At 30.5% G+C, this 15,592-nt stretch overlaps 1 protein-coding gene across 1 annotated transcript; it reads left to right on the forward strand.

Annotated features, from left to right (window-relative positions):
• The first annotated feature begins 2,908 nt into the window (after positions 1–2,908).
• On the forward strand, positions 2,909–5,334 carry LOC107942739 (AAA-ATPase At5g57480). The gene has a single exon (XM_016876459.2). The coding sequence runs from the start codon at positions 3,517–3,519 to the stop codon at positions 5,059–5,061; it is 1,545 nt and encodes a 514-aa protein (XP_016731948.1). The 5' UTR covers positions 2,909–3,516; the 3' UTR covers positions 5,062–5,334.
• Positions 5,335–15,592: the final 10,258 nt, after the last annotated feature.

The following is a 15,592-nucleotide window of genomic DNA, read 5'->3' on the forward strand; positions in this document are numbered from 1 at the left end:
TTTTACAGTTCCTGGTAAAGAAGACCATGTCTGTCTATTAAAGAAGTCTTTATATGGATTGAAACAATCCCCAAGGCAGTGGTACAAGCGATTTGATAGCTTCATGATTCAGCATGGTTACACAAGATGTGACTATGATGCTTGTGTCTATCATCGGAAGCTCTCAGATGGTTCGCACATTTATTTGTTGCTGTATGTTGATGACATGTTAATTGCTTCCAAAAACATGTCGGAAATCAACAAGTTAAAGTCGCAGTTGAGTGGTGAGTTCGAGATGAAGGATCTGGGTGCTGCCAAGAAAATTTTGGGCATGGATATTCACAGAGATCGCAAGGCGGGCAAGTTTCGTGTGTCGCAGAAGAACTACATTGAAAAGGTTCTTCAACGCTTCGGCATGGATAAAGCGAAAACTGTGAGTACTCCGTTGGCACCACATTTCAAACTCTCTGCAGAGTTGTCACCACAATCTGATGAAGAAAAGCAGCAAATGTCTCACATTCCATACTCGAGTGCAGTTGGAAGCGTGATGTATGCAATGGTTTGCACTCGTCCAGACATTTCACATGCAGTTAGTGTGGTCAGCAGATACATGAGTTGTCCTGGCAAGGAACACTGGCAGGCCGTGAAATGGATTCTCAGGTACTTGAGAGGTTCTGCAGATTTATGCTTGGTATATGATCAGAGTGACTGCACTAGCAGTGTCACGGGCTATGTGGACTCTGATTATGCTGGAGATCTGGACAAAAGAAGATCTCTGACGGGTTATGTTTTCACTTATTCTGGAGGAGCCATTAGTTGGAAAGCTGTGTTACAGTCTACCGTAGCCTTATCTACGACTGAGGCGGAATATATGGCGTTAGCAGAAGCAGTGAAAGAAGCATTGTGGATGAAAGGTCTAGTAAGCAGTTTGGGTTTACAACAGGATTTCACTGTTGTATTTTGCGATAGCCAGAGTGCCATACATCTGACTAAAAATCAGATGTTTCATGAACGGACCAAACACATTGATGTCAGATATCATTTTGTTCGGGAACATGTTACGCAAGGTGACATTGTTATCAGCAAGGTTGCTACCGAGAAGAATCCTGCAGATATGTTAACTAAGGTGATCCCTGCATATAAGTTCAAGCATTGCTTGGACTTGATAGGTATTCGGGATTGATTAGCGCCAGAGAGGCGTTTGGAAGAGGTGATCCAGTTCGAGGAATTCACTATGATGTTCAGCTTGGTAAATTTCAAGCCAAGGTGGAGATTTGTTAAGAAATGGCTTAAAATTGGTAGTGGATTGTTGTTGTTGGTAGTGGGTTGTTGGTGGTAGTGGATTAGTGGATGGTTGTTGGTGTCCATTTTCAACCACAAATCTTTGCCAAAGTTTTGGACAATTATGTCCTTGAACTCTCTTATAAATAGAGAGGTTCATTAGCCATATTGATCATCCCAAAACCAAGAGAGAGCAAAGCTTGTTCTTTGAAAGCTAGGATTTTAGCTTTCGGGTTTTCTATAGGGGTTGAGAGTTGTGAGGTTCTCGGGTTGTGTCTTGAGTGTAAAACACTTGTAATCTTCATCTTGTTATAGTGAAATTTCTTTTCGCCTCTGCCCGTGGACGTAGGCATTAAAGCCGAACCACGTAAATCCTTGTGTTCACTTTATTTTTCGTTCCGGTCAATTTACTTGTAGTCATATCGGAGTTCTCGAATCGATCCTTTCCGCAACATATATAATTAACTTAAATATCAATGAAATAAAAATTTGAAACATAACAAAAATAAATTATAAAATAAACTAAAAATCTTAAAATCATATTAAAATAACAAACAAATATTTCTAAAATATTACAGTTATCTATATTTTTATTATGATATGAATGACCTAGCTCTAACAAAATAAAAAAAAATTGTATTTATAAAAAATTTTAATATGCTTTTGTTTCCTATTTTTTATGAAAGGCAAATGTATTTAGCAGATTCTTTTAAGATTAGATCAGATTAAATTACATTTTTATTATTAAATGATTTAATTTAATTTAATATTTATAATTAAAAAAATAAAAAAAAATATTTTTTCAAAGCTTTGAAAAATATTAACTTTACTACATCAATAAATATTAACTTTTTAAAAGTTGTTATTTGATTTGATTATTATAAACTAAAGAATCAATATAACAATGTCCCTACTACACAGGATCTCATTAACTTGTTCATCCCATGAAATATGAAAACCAAACAAGTGATACCAAATTTGGGCATACTGTAAATAAAATAGTTTAATCTATTTAAAATTGAAAAGTATCTTAATTTAATAAATAATGGTTTCGGAAATATTGTTTCCCAACTTTTTTCTTTTTGAGAGCTTGTCAAGGAATCTAATGAATGATGTTTGGGAATTACTAGCGACTAAAAAACAAATTTATTTATAACAAGATTTAAACCAATAATATTACCTTCAAAGTATAATTTGATATTTACATATAAATTTTAAAAAATATTATTACCTTATATTTTATTTATATCATGAGTGTAATCATAATATATTATATATAATATGCTTGACATGCCAACCTTAAGGTAAGTGGATCTCATTATTGATTATGTTATTATCATGGGTTTTGTCAAGGAGTTATTTTTAGGCCATTTTTTTTTTCGGTTATATTTGTAAAAGGAAAATCAGTTACGATAATAGATATTTGTAGTAAATAATAATAATTTAAATAAAGATAAAAGGACAAAAAATAGAAATAAAAAAAAATAGATTACTTTTTGAGTGGTTTACTGTTTATCTGATCAGTGATGTGCTGATTATTGGATTTAGAAACGTCCTGGCAAATCACATGCACATATCTCAAACACCTATTATTTTATTTAAAGAAAAAAAAAGTAACGTAAAGGGTTTAAGAGAGAGTATATAAATTCCACTCAAGTGGGTATTTCTTGTTATCTGCTTGTAGGCAGTGAATCATATTTAACCTTATTCATTTTCCCAACCCACAGAACTTATTTCACGATCCCCTAGTAAGGCAGTACTTGATGGTAGTTGTAGCAGCAGCTAAAGCAAAACCCAACTTGGTTCAAATTCTTTCATCATAATATAATGAGAAAAAATAAGTAGGTAACCCAACAAAACAAAACAAAACAAAACCTCCTGTGTAACTTGTAGGTCACTCAAAAAGCCAAAACCCCCCGATAGAGAGAGAGAGAGAGAGAGATAGACAGAGAGGGTCCCATTTTAACTCATACCTCCAAAACCCCTTTTTGTTTTTTCCTCACCACCTTGCTGTTTTCGCTTACACTTATTATATATCCCCCTCCCGGCCTCTACCAGCCATTTCAAACACACCCCTTTTTTGAGCTCTTTTGTTTCCCCTTTTGTTTCTTATTCCTCTTTCCCATCTCTATAAGTTTCCAGTTTCATCGCACTTCCTATAAGCATCCACCGCTTTTAGTTTTCTTACTCTATAAATTAAGCAATACCCTTCCTTTTTCTCTTCATAATCTCTCTTTTCTTTTCTTTTTTTCCACCATGAAAGAGTATTGGACTTCTCTTGCTTCGTTACTAGGGGTTTTGGCTTTTTGTCAAAGCCTTCTCCAAGTCATTTTCCCACCCGAACTCCGTTTTGCTTGTCTCAAAGTATTTAACCGCGTCTTCAATTTGTTCTCTTCTTACTGCTATTTTGACATCACCGAGATCGACGGCGTCAACACCAACGAGCTTTACAACGCCGTTCAACTTTACCTGAGTTCCTCTGTTTCCACCAACGGTAGTCGATTGAGCCTCACTCGTGCTCTTAATTCAAGCGCTATTACATTTGGTCTTTCCAACAATGACTGCATCGTCGATACGTTTAATGGTGTCAGTGTGGTTTGGGAACACGTTGTGACTCAAAGGCAAGCCCAAACCTTCTCTTGGCGACCCTTGCCGGAAGAGAAACGAGGCTTCACACTGCGAATCAGGAAGAGAGACAAGTCCTTGATCCTTGATTCTTACCTGGATTACGTAATGGAAAAGGCTAATGAAATCCGACGGAAGAATCAAGACAGGCTGTTGTACACCAATTCTCGAGGCGGGTCTTTGGATTCCAGGGGACATCCTTGGGAGTCGGTTCCATTTAAGCATCCAAGCACCTTTGATACATTGGCTATGGATCCTGTAAAAAAGCGAGAGATTATGGAGGATCTTAAGGATTTCGCCAATGGTCAATCTTTTTATCAGAAGACTGGTAGAGCCTGGAAAAGAGGTTATTTGCTATACGGTCCTCCAGGGACAGGGAAATCCAGTATGATTGCAGCCATGGCTAATTACTTAAGTTATGATATCTATGACCTTGAATTAACCGAGGTTCATAACAATTCTGAGCTGAGGAAGCTGTTGATGAAAACAAGTTCCAAGTCGATTATTGTGATTGAAGATATTGATTGTTCCATTAATTTGACTAACAGGAAGAAGAATAACAACAACAATACAAGCACAAGGAATTACTATGACCCTGAAATGAGATGTGTGTCAGTTCCAGGCCCTGGTGAAGATGGTGGGAATTCCATTACCCTTTCGGGGCTATTGAATTTCACTGATGGGTTATGGTCTTGTTGTGGGAGTGAAAGGATTTTTGTGTTTACAACCAACCACATTGAGAAGCTTGACTCTGCATTGCTCCGATGTGGGAGGATGGATATGCATATTTTCATGAGCTACTGTTCACATCCCGCATTGATGATACTGATGAGGAATTATCTGGGTTACGATGAAAGTAATTTGGATGCTGATGTTTTAAAACAACTTGCTGAGGTAGTTGATAAAGCAGAGATGACACCAGCTGATATTAGTGAAGTTTTGATCAAGAACCGGCGTTGTAAGCCAAAAGCTGTCAGTGAATTGCTAGAAGCCTTGAAGACAAGAGCAAACAGGAACTTGTTGCAAAATGGGATTCTGAGGGAGAAAAATTCAGAAGATATTATGGAAGATGAAGAACAAGAGAAAAGGGCTTTAGAGAGTCCTCCTAATGAAGGGTCTGAATTTGAAGAGCCTTGCAAGAAACAAGAAGTGGAAGATGAAGAGAAGATGAAATGATAGCATAAATCAAAAAAGGTTCCTTTGGTTCTTTTTTAATTTTTCTTGAGAAAAAGATTAAATGTGTAAAAAAAGCAAAATGTCTTTGATGAACTTTGGACTAACCAGGAAAGGATGTTTCAAATTTTGTTGGTAAAAAACTTGGGGGTGGGATGAGGAGAAAAAACAATGGGTTAGGAAAATGATTGGGTATTCTCCATTTTACTCATGTTTGGTCACCTATCTTATTTTGTAGTTTTAATAATGAAATTAGTCACTATATATATTAATATACTCATATGAAGCAAAGATAAGATATTGGTATGTATGTGGGTATGGTTGGCCATGTGGGGGGATTTTGCTTTTGCATATCCTCTCACCCGCATGCTTCCATCGCAAAATCTTCTTAGAGGAAAGGAAAGGTACACAAATAATGAAATAACCATTCAGTCTTTCTACCAAACGTTACAACTTTGTAGGTGTTTTATGCAATTGGACAGCGCATGCCACATGGGCAGAGGGAAAACAGCTACACTTAGGATGGGGGACCTTTCGGCCTCATCATTGCCTATAAATTAAGTACCAAACTGAACTTGAGCCATTCATTCATTGATTGGGGGGAGAGGACTCGAAATTTTCAAGTAGTTTCTTGGATGTTTATTGAAATAATTAAGCCAAATGTTATGGATCTCATAATCTTTCTTCTAAGCTTTAATGCCTAGCGATAATGTAATACCAAATCATTTCGTTTTGTAGTTGTGTCGTCCCTTTTCTTTTCAATTCATCAATACAAAAGTGGGAAAGACAAGTTTTCAAATCCCTGTCGCATCGTTTGAGTTTGGTAATTTCAGTAAAAGTATTTATTTTATTTTTTATTTTTAAAAATGTGTTAAGTAATTTATGTATATTAAATCTAAGAGTAAATTTATAATTTTATTAAAAATTACATTTATATATACAGTTGAAATTTGGTCATTAAAAGTCAACATGATATGTCATTATTTGATCTTACAAATGGAGATTAATTTATTTCTTTTTTAATAAAAAATAAAATACAATTGAACTCTTAATTTAATAGATACAAGATTAATAGATAGGGATTAGAGGTGTTTTGCTTGTAGGGATAATTTGGGCAAAAACAAATGGTGAAACAACCAAATATTTGTGTTGAGAAAAAGCAGGGGATTTGTGTAAGATACAAAGCAAAAAGCAACTAGAAAGTTAACGAGCATAAGTTGACCTTTTTTCTCACTTCCTAATTAAATAAATAGCTGAATTTTGAGTTGTAAACCCATGGGCAGTGCCCGCTGTCAAAGCCCTACCTGCTTTACAATTATATTCCTGGAATTTTTGTTTTTTTTAGGTAAAACATAGATTCTTTACATTATGTTTTACGAGTAAATTGATTTTTTTATTAAAAATATTAATTTTTAGTAGCAAAAGTAGATGAATTTTTTTAAAAAATCAATTTACTATTTTTTTAATATATAAAGATTAATTTATTTATTTATTTTAATAAATGAAGTAAAATACAATACAAATTTTAATATATGTATCTACATGTATGATTAATCAGCATAAACAGAAAAAACCCAAAATAGCAGAGTCCATATTAGTATAAAAAGTACTTGAGTTGATGATAGATATAAAAACAAAAATTACACATGTGAATGATAATGATGGGATATATTAAAAAAACAATAGATAAGAAACTAATTGGATTAGATCTTAATCCAGCCGTTATGCATACAAACATAGGAACAGTGACAATATAGATATATAAATTTGTGAGTGATAATTGTTGAGTCATGTACACAATTATTATATATAGGAACTGATTAGATGCTATACTCTGTGTGTGTGTGTGTGTTGCATTATAAAAATGATATTTGAGGTATAAAGTAATGCAAGTAATAAATCCGGAATGGATATGGTTGTAAACCAAAGGGAAAAAAAAAAAAAAAAAGGGTGAAGTGTAATTGCCACCTTTTATAGTCGAAGTTGACTGACGTTCACATCTCTTTTGTTACAAAGGAAACAAAACCGTACCAATGAAATGATTCTGTTCCACAGCTGTTTGCTTCATCTTGATTTGCTACCCCTTCATTCCATTACTGCCTATCATTTCTTTATGAAAATGCCATAATTGTCTCAACTTTCATATATTTAGCTCTGTTGGAACTTTATTTTCAATCTTATTATTTATCATTTCTTTTGAATCTAAAAGTTTGGTACGATTTTACTTATTTCTAGAGTTAAAAGTCTTGGTCCGTGATACATGTATGTAGTTTGAGTGTAATCACCTTTATTCTAATGAATTGAAGGTCATAGCTTCCACGACTGGTAATTAGGGTTTTACTTTTGGGTTGAGTTTGGGCTTCTTATTTTGGTTGTATTTTATGTCTTTTGACATATTTTAAGCGAAAATAAATCAATTTTTATGATAACAGTACAATGAAGGTTTCTATACTGCAAGCTAGATTGTAGCTTTTGCTCTCTTCTATTAAAAAATGAGCAAATGACTTTTTATACATTGAATCAAATAGTAAATTAAAATTTTTTATTAGAAATTTCATATGTTCTTACTATTAAAAAGTGATCATACATGTGAGTATAAGGTAAACGTGATACTATCACTTGTAGCTATTTTGTCATTCCGTTAACTATGTCAATTTTTAATAGTAAAAATGATTAATTTACTTTTTAATCTAAATATAGATTAATTTAACTATTTTTTAAGTGAAGGAAGTAAAATATAATCTAATCTGACTATAAGAACCCCATGATGCATTTATCCATAAATATATATATATCCTTTATCTATTTTATATTGATATGCTTGGCTTCCACTTCCATGCATGATTGATTAATTTCATCAACGTTCTTACGAAAGGAAAGGGCCCCTTCATTTCAGCAGCTCATGTTTTCCTTTGTTTTTGGTCCTCAATAAATGAATTCCCTGTCATTCAATTCAAACCACACAAAAAATTACGAAAGATATACACAATAAACAGATTTTTACCTTTTTCATACAATGTGGTCTCTCAATATCATATTAATATAATAAACACGAATTAGGCAGTAGGAATTTTCCAATATTATGTGCTACTTCTACGTTAAATTTGACTTCTATATTTCAGTTTCATTGAATCTTACTATTAAATTTTGGTGTTGAATGATTTCAAGAAAAAAATTGAACGAAAATGATAAATGTGACAAATTCGTCACTATATTTTGATAAAGATTTACAATTATACTTCTATTTCATGAATTTTCAACCTAACCAATAAATATTCTTTTGGCACATTCAAAAAATTATTATAAATAAAAATTAAAATATGAAATGAAATGTAGTAAAAATTTCACAAAGGTCTTTGTATTAGGAGTCAAATTACATTTTGCTCTTATTACTAAAAAAATGAACAAATTAGTCCCGTACATTAAATCAAAAAGCAAATTGATTATTTTGTCAAAAAATTCATCTCTTTCCACTCTTAAAAATTGGTCATGTTCATTGTCATGAAATACATTTGGCATGCCATGTGTAATTGTCTTATTATTCTATCAATCACGTTAGTTTTTAACGGTTGAAACGAATGAAAAATTTAACTAAAATAACTAGTTTACTCTTTGATGTAATATATAACAATCAATTTTCTTATTTTGTTTAAGTAAATAGAATAAAATAGTATCATCTCTTAATGCAAGTACACATGTAAAAAAAAATCCAAATACTTTTGCCATAATTATATCTAAGGTCTAGTGATGGATTGAAGTACCTAAAGTTAGGTGACAATTGACATCACCTTTCAATTAACATGTTGTTTAGCATTAAATTGTCTTTGTCCTAATCCGAAGGTCGATATAAGAGGCTTGCTGAACACATTTCCCAATCACAATTACATTTCAAAATTATCCAAAAAGTTTAGGATTCGCTTCAAAATCTCGGTAAAGATTATGCCTTTGAAAACCAATTATTCATAATTTGACCAAAATTATAAATAATAAATAAATAAAGCTGATGTACTCTGCACAGTTGAAACGCATGAGCACAGTAATAAAATAGATTTTGATTGATGAAAGTTTGAATTATACAACTGGGTTATAGCAGCATTCTCTGAATACAAACTGATTTACAGCTTTGTTTTGAATTGACCAATCACCCCATGGCCCATGGGCCATGCACTCATGCGGGTATTTGAGACAAATCACAATCCCATGCTACCCCAAGAAATACACTTAAAAGTTGTTTTCTTTAGAAAATTACAAACCAACTTTTATTATTTTCTCATAATTCCCATTATATGTAGACACCAAGTGTCCCACAAATCGAATTCAAAGTACATTAATTGCCAATGCTCTTGGTGTAAAGGTTCTAAATTATAGTCCCACCACACTTTTTCTGTTTTTAATTTCATCGCAATTATTATGAAAACCAAAAATAAAGCATATAATAACCATCCAAATAATGACAACTGTACGAGAGAATGAATTTTCAAAGCGGTGCCGGCTTTTAATTTTTGTGTAAAATTACTATAAAAGTCATCTAGTTATAAAAAGTTACAAAATAGTCATCTACTTATTTAATTTTATATTTTTTGGTTACTAGTTGACTAACGTAAAAATAGAAATACTTAAAAATTCAAGATAATTGGGTGACAAAAAAAAGTTTAAGTGACTATTTTATAAATTTTTATAATTAAATGAATAAAAAAGAATATACCCTTTTATTTTCTTTCTTGTTTTGCATGCGGCGTTTAATTTGAACGAATATGGGGATGTTAAAAATAAAAAGTGAGAAATTTTGAGTGGATAAACACTGGCCATTATATATATAGTGGCAATATTTGGGATATATAAGAGACGAACAACGTAAAAATGGTTGGATTTTTATAATAATGAAAATAAATGGTCGCCGTTCTTTGTAGCACATTTTCAAACACGAATCCAATCTTTCGATTCCTCTTCTTTTTTTCTTTTTGTTTTTGGTATGATGGTGAAGTTGAAAAGGTCCATAATTCGAGGACCTACGCTCTTCCAGTGGATGTTGAAGAGTCCTTGAAAATAAAGGGCACACATAACGTGAAATCCGTGGAGAATTTATGCACTATCATATTCCAATGTATTTTTAAAATTGACGTACCTAATATTTAGACCAAGGGTTTACGACTTTACGTTCATGGTTGATGCATAAATATAATATTCAAATTTCTTTTAAATTTAGGTCCGATAAAATTGAGTAAATTTGATTAAATTCGTCAATTGGATGTTTTGTGTGAGTTTTACAGTTATGGGTTTATGTTAGATAATAGTTTCGACTTGTAATTAATTTTTAAAATTTCAAAATGAAAATTAACTTAATGTACTATATATTTTTAATTATTTATAATACATAAGGGTCAATAATCAAGTCCAATAATTAAAATAGGTTATGTCGGTTATTAAACTTTAACTCAATTTGATTAATTTTTGTAGATTATGATTAATTAAATTTAACCGATTGGAAAAATGAATACTCTCTCTAGTCACATGAGAGAAAATGATGAAACTTAAAAGTTTTTAATATGATTTTTGATAAATATTACTAAAAAAAACGTTTATGTTTATTTAAAGTAAGTAAAAAGTCTCATGAAGGTTCTAATACATATTAGAAGTCAAATTACATTTTACATTCAATTAAAAAAATGAGTAAATTAGTCATTGTACATTAAATAAAAAAACTAAATTAGTACATTATGTTAAAAACTTCATTCATTTATAATGTTAAAATTTTGTGTGATTGATGGAGCAATTAGACAATTATATGTAGTGTGTCACATGTACCTCATGTTCACGTACAAAAACCAATTTTTTAACATTGAAAATGGATGAAACTTTTAACATAATGATTAATTTATTTTTTGATTTAACGTAAATAAATTAATTTACTTATTTTTTGAGTAAAAAGAACAAAATACAATTTAACTCTTAATTCATCTGATCTAAAATAAAATCATTATCTGGTGTGACCAAGATTCATTATTGAAGCAGTAAAATGGAATGATAATTTTGATAAAATCTTAACAAAATTGGTATTAAATTCCAACCAAAAATTCTAAATGTAGCCCTATTGCTGGTCTTTCATGCGGCCCTATGAGTGTTCTACCTCGATGGTAGCCATTGTTAGCTAATGGATGTTAATATTAGAGACACACAGACACAAAAAAAAGAAGAAGATCGGGCATCAGATGCTAATGGCAGAATCAAATAATCAGTACCCAATAAGAATAATAATAAATAATAGACCACTTAACTGTGATTTGTAAAAACATACAGAGAATCATAGAAAACAAAAGTACATACCATGGAATAATGAACTCTACCCAGTAATTTAATCAACCTTTCTAATTACTTCATTCTATTTCTTGCTTTGGACCTTAATACAGAATTTTAGAATATATTACGTTGGATTTCTGACTGTATCTGCTTTTACTTTTTATTCATCTCTTTGGAATAAAATTTTGATTATTCAAATAAATTTAAATCAACAAATAAAAAGTTCATCATAGAATCTTAATGAGTGTTTATAAATCACATATTTAAATCATAAAAAAAAATTTAATCATTGACATGTTTTTAAAAAAATATATTAATATTTTAAACGATTCCTGCATTTTCTCATCTTAATTTCATGTTTTGAGTGTAAGTAAGAAATGCGAAAAGTAGAAAGAAAAGTACATTTTGTATTGAGAGAATATAGAAAGAAGAAGAAAAAGTTTGTGTTTGACACCTTGGTAAGTTAAAATTTAAAAATTTTAAAATATGGACCATGTTGTAAATTGGTAAGATAGACACATGGTTCACGCCTTTTTTCTGCTTTCTTCATGAAAGAGAAAAGGAAATACATTACTTTCATACGAAGCAATTTCGTTTCATTTTCCTCCTACCCCAATCCACACCAATTTGGCAGCGTCAAAACCTGATTTATTTTAACTGTAGTCGTGCTTGGCAGGTGGAAAATGAACTATTTAATATTATTATAAATTCAATTAAAAATTATTAAATATCCATTCATTTTACAAAATAACAAATAAATAATGAGATTTGTTTTTACTATCTTATGTAATTTTGGAAAATACAGATATATTTCATAATCATTTATATTTTAACTTTAGCATTTTAATTACATAATATTTTTTTTCATTTTAATCCATAAAACTGAAGTGCTTTGTTGAAGTGTATTGGATGCAATAGTAAGTAGTGATTGCAAGAGAGAGGAAGTAAAAAAATTGAAATGGACTTGCCTGCATCGGGTGGGTGGCCTTGGATAAGTTGGGCCTGTTAGGCAAACTTTAAATTGATGGACCGCCATGTTAGTTTTTGAGATTGGGCTCTAATCAATTCTTCGAGTGTCCATCTTTTTTTTGGATCTGGAGTTACTTGAGGTAACCACTTATGCTATACTGCCAAAAATTCTTTTCAGTTTTATATTATTAATATTATGCTTTTCGTGTAGAGAGAAACGATGGTAGCTCTGGTAATAGAAGTTAGTTTAGGGTTTTTTTAACTCAGTTTATTAAAAAAATAATAATTTATACACGAAAACAGGTTGTCAGCCAGATTAATTACGAAAATAGTATTTTTTTGGGTCACGCCTACTTGACAAGCGCAACCCATTTTTTTAATATTAAAATTTTTTTCGTTTAAAAAAATATTTTTTTATTTTTAAAATATTTATATTTATATACAGGTAAAAATATGGTTAAAATACGAGTAAAAAATACCCGAAATGGGTCGAGCCTGTCAGATAAGCGCAACTGCCACGTCAGCTCCCCTGCTCTCTTTTTTTCTTCTTTCCCAATTTGCCCTTGTGCTGCACGTTTTATTTTTATTAAAAATATTTAAATTTATATTTAAATCTTTGGTAAAACTATAAAAATTTATATTTAAAGTTTCGTAAGGTAAGAGGAGTTTTTTTTAAATAAAATATTTTTTATTTTTATTAAAAGTATATAAATTTATATATGAGTCAAAATACGGGTAAAAAAATACCTAAAACATAATGTGTATCCATCTCAAGAAACTACTAGCGAAGTTTTAGCGACTGATCATCCCTAGTATAATATGTATCCATCTTAATTTTTTGTAATATTAGAATCCATAATACGAGTTTTTTACCTAAATAAAAAAAATTATATATCAAAATAGATTGTCATCTAAATTACACGAAATTTAGGCACATCGACATATTATACTAGGTATTGAAATCCTACTAAAAAAGAAAAAATATTTTACGAAAACACGCAACACAAGGGCAATTCAGGAAAGAAGAAAAAAAGAGAGCACGGGGAAGCTGACGTGGCAATTGAGCCTACCTGACAGGCTCGACCCATTTTGGGTATTTTTTACCCGTATTTTAACCATATTTTTACCCGTATATAAATATAAATATTTTAAAAATAAAAATAATATTTTTTAAACAAAAAAATTAATATTAAAAAAATAGGTTGCGCCTGTTACGTAGGCGCGACCCAAAAAAATATACCATTTTCGTAATTAATCTGGTTGACAACCTATTTTCGTGTATAATTTTTTTTAAATATATTGGGGTAAAAAAAACCTGTTAGTTTATGTTTTTGTCCCTTCAAAATTAGAAAATAAGTAAATTAGTTTTTATACATTAGGTTAAAAAAAATTTAATTTTTTTAATTAAAAATATAATTTATGATTGTTAAAAATTTAGGCCATTGACAAAATGATTAGATAATAACACATAACATGTCACGTATATTTTATATTGACCTATAAAAATTAATTTTTAATTAAAAAAATTAATAACTTTTTTAAAAAAATAATTAATTTATTTTTTAATTTAACGCATATAATTTAATTTACACATTGTGTAAAAAGGATAAAAACACAATTATCCATGATTGAGATGCAAATTTGAATAGAATAAAATAATGGATTCTTCAAACAGGCCATGATTGCTGATTGCTGCCTTTGTATGTGGCGCATGGACCATTTATCCATGGCTATCACATTTTTTGTTATTAAAAATACACATCCACAGTGTCAAGCTCAATGAACTGTCATCATGTGTCAATTAAAATAATTTTTTTAATAATAATAATAACACTAACCACGGGCCATGAGTAATGGCATGCTTCCTTATCAAATTTCAATCCTCCATTAGCATTGGATGATATATATTTTGTCAAAGGCATGGTGCACCTTGCTTTTGATTTGTTTACCCAGTCACTGCACTTTTTCAAGTGTGGTTGAGTGGAAAGGCCTTTTTTGTATTGCTGTATTGGGATACGATTTGCTACCATGTTTTTTTGGAGACAGTAGGCTTTGGTTTTGCGTGGTGAAATAGGCAATTATTTATTTCATTTGCTGGAAATTAATCAAAATTGAAGTGCATTCCATGTGAGCAAAATGAGTATCCAATACAATTTTAGTGGGGAAAATCCAAGTCATATTTGTTTTTATTTAAGCATTAAAAAAATATTTCACATATTGAGTATACAAAATTTCAGTATAATATGAGTGAAATAAGGGAGATGATGATGTAAGATGCAATTCCTCTTTCAATCATTTATTAATAATGTAAAATTTGATATAAACAAATCTCCCCCACCTTTTCTAATCATTAATTACCTAATTTAATTAGGTCAACACTAATGAATGCATATATTTAAATTTATATATTTGATATATTCAGACATTGGTTTAAAAATTAAAGAAATTGGAGCTACTATTTTGAGAAATATGATTTTAAAAGTAGTATATTTTATCAAGGTGCTTAAAATAATTTATATTTATCTAAATATTGATAAAACGCTAATTTGTTTTATATAACATTTAAAAATATTTATATAATTTATCATATTTTAATTAATTTCCTTTACTATATAGTGTTAGAATATTGCACTTGGAAGGACCTACTTAAATAAATGTTAAATATGACCTATGAGAAAGACACAAAATGCACTGGTTGTAGTTGTCAAAATGGGCGGCCCAACTCAGCAGTCGCCTCCTTTGTCCCTTTTTGTCATTTTCCGTCGACATTCGGCCACATCACCTGCTTCTAAATCTTTTAAAATTTCATTAAACCAACCATTATGATTCAAACACGTTTGACGGAATTATTGCCCGGCGTTGACGTGGAATTTTTTGATTAGTCATAATAAATAAAAGTTCGGTATAAAGAAACAGCAGATAGGACCTCGGGTTTTTTAACCCAATACACCGAAATAGAGAAAACTAAATGAAAAAAAAAATACATAATTTGTTAGTTGAATTTAACATTTTTTCTTTAGTATTTTTGTTATTTTATTTTTTTGGTATTTTTATTTAACAAATATTATATATTTTTGTAACTAAAGTTATTAATAATATTTTTCCGCGTTTAAGTCAAATTTTAGAGTTAATTTGATGAAAATAATTAATTAACTAATAATATTATCAATTATCTTTCATCAAATTAACCTTAACTCGAAGTATATTATATCTATTGGATTAAATTAAAAGTAAAATTAAATTAACAGTAAATTTATTTTATTTAACA

The sequence above is a fragment of the Gossypium hirsutum genome, chromosome A05, assembly GCF_007990345.1.
Source record: "Gossypium hirsutum isolate 1008001.06 chromosome A05, Gossypium_hirsutum_v2.1, whole genome shotgun sequence".
Lineage (NCBI taxonomy): Eukaryota > Viridiplantae > Streptophyta > Magnoliopsida > Malvales > Malvaceae > Gossypium > Gossypium hirsutum.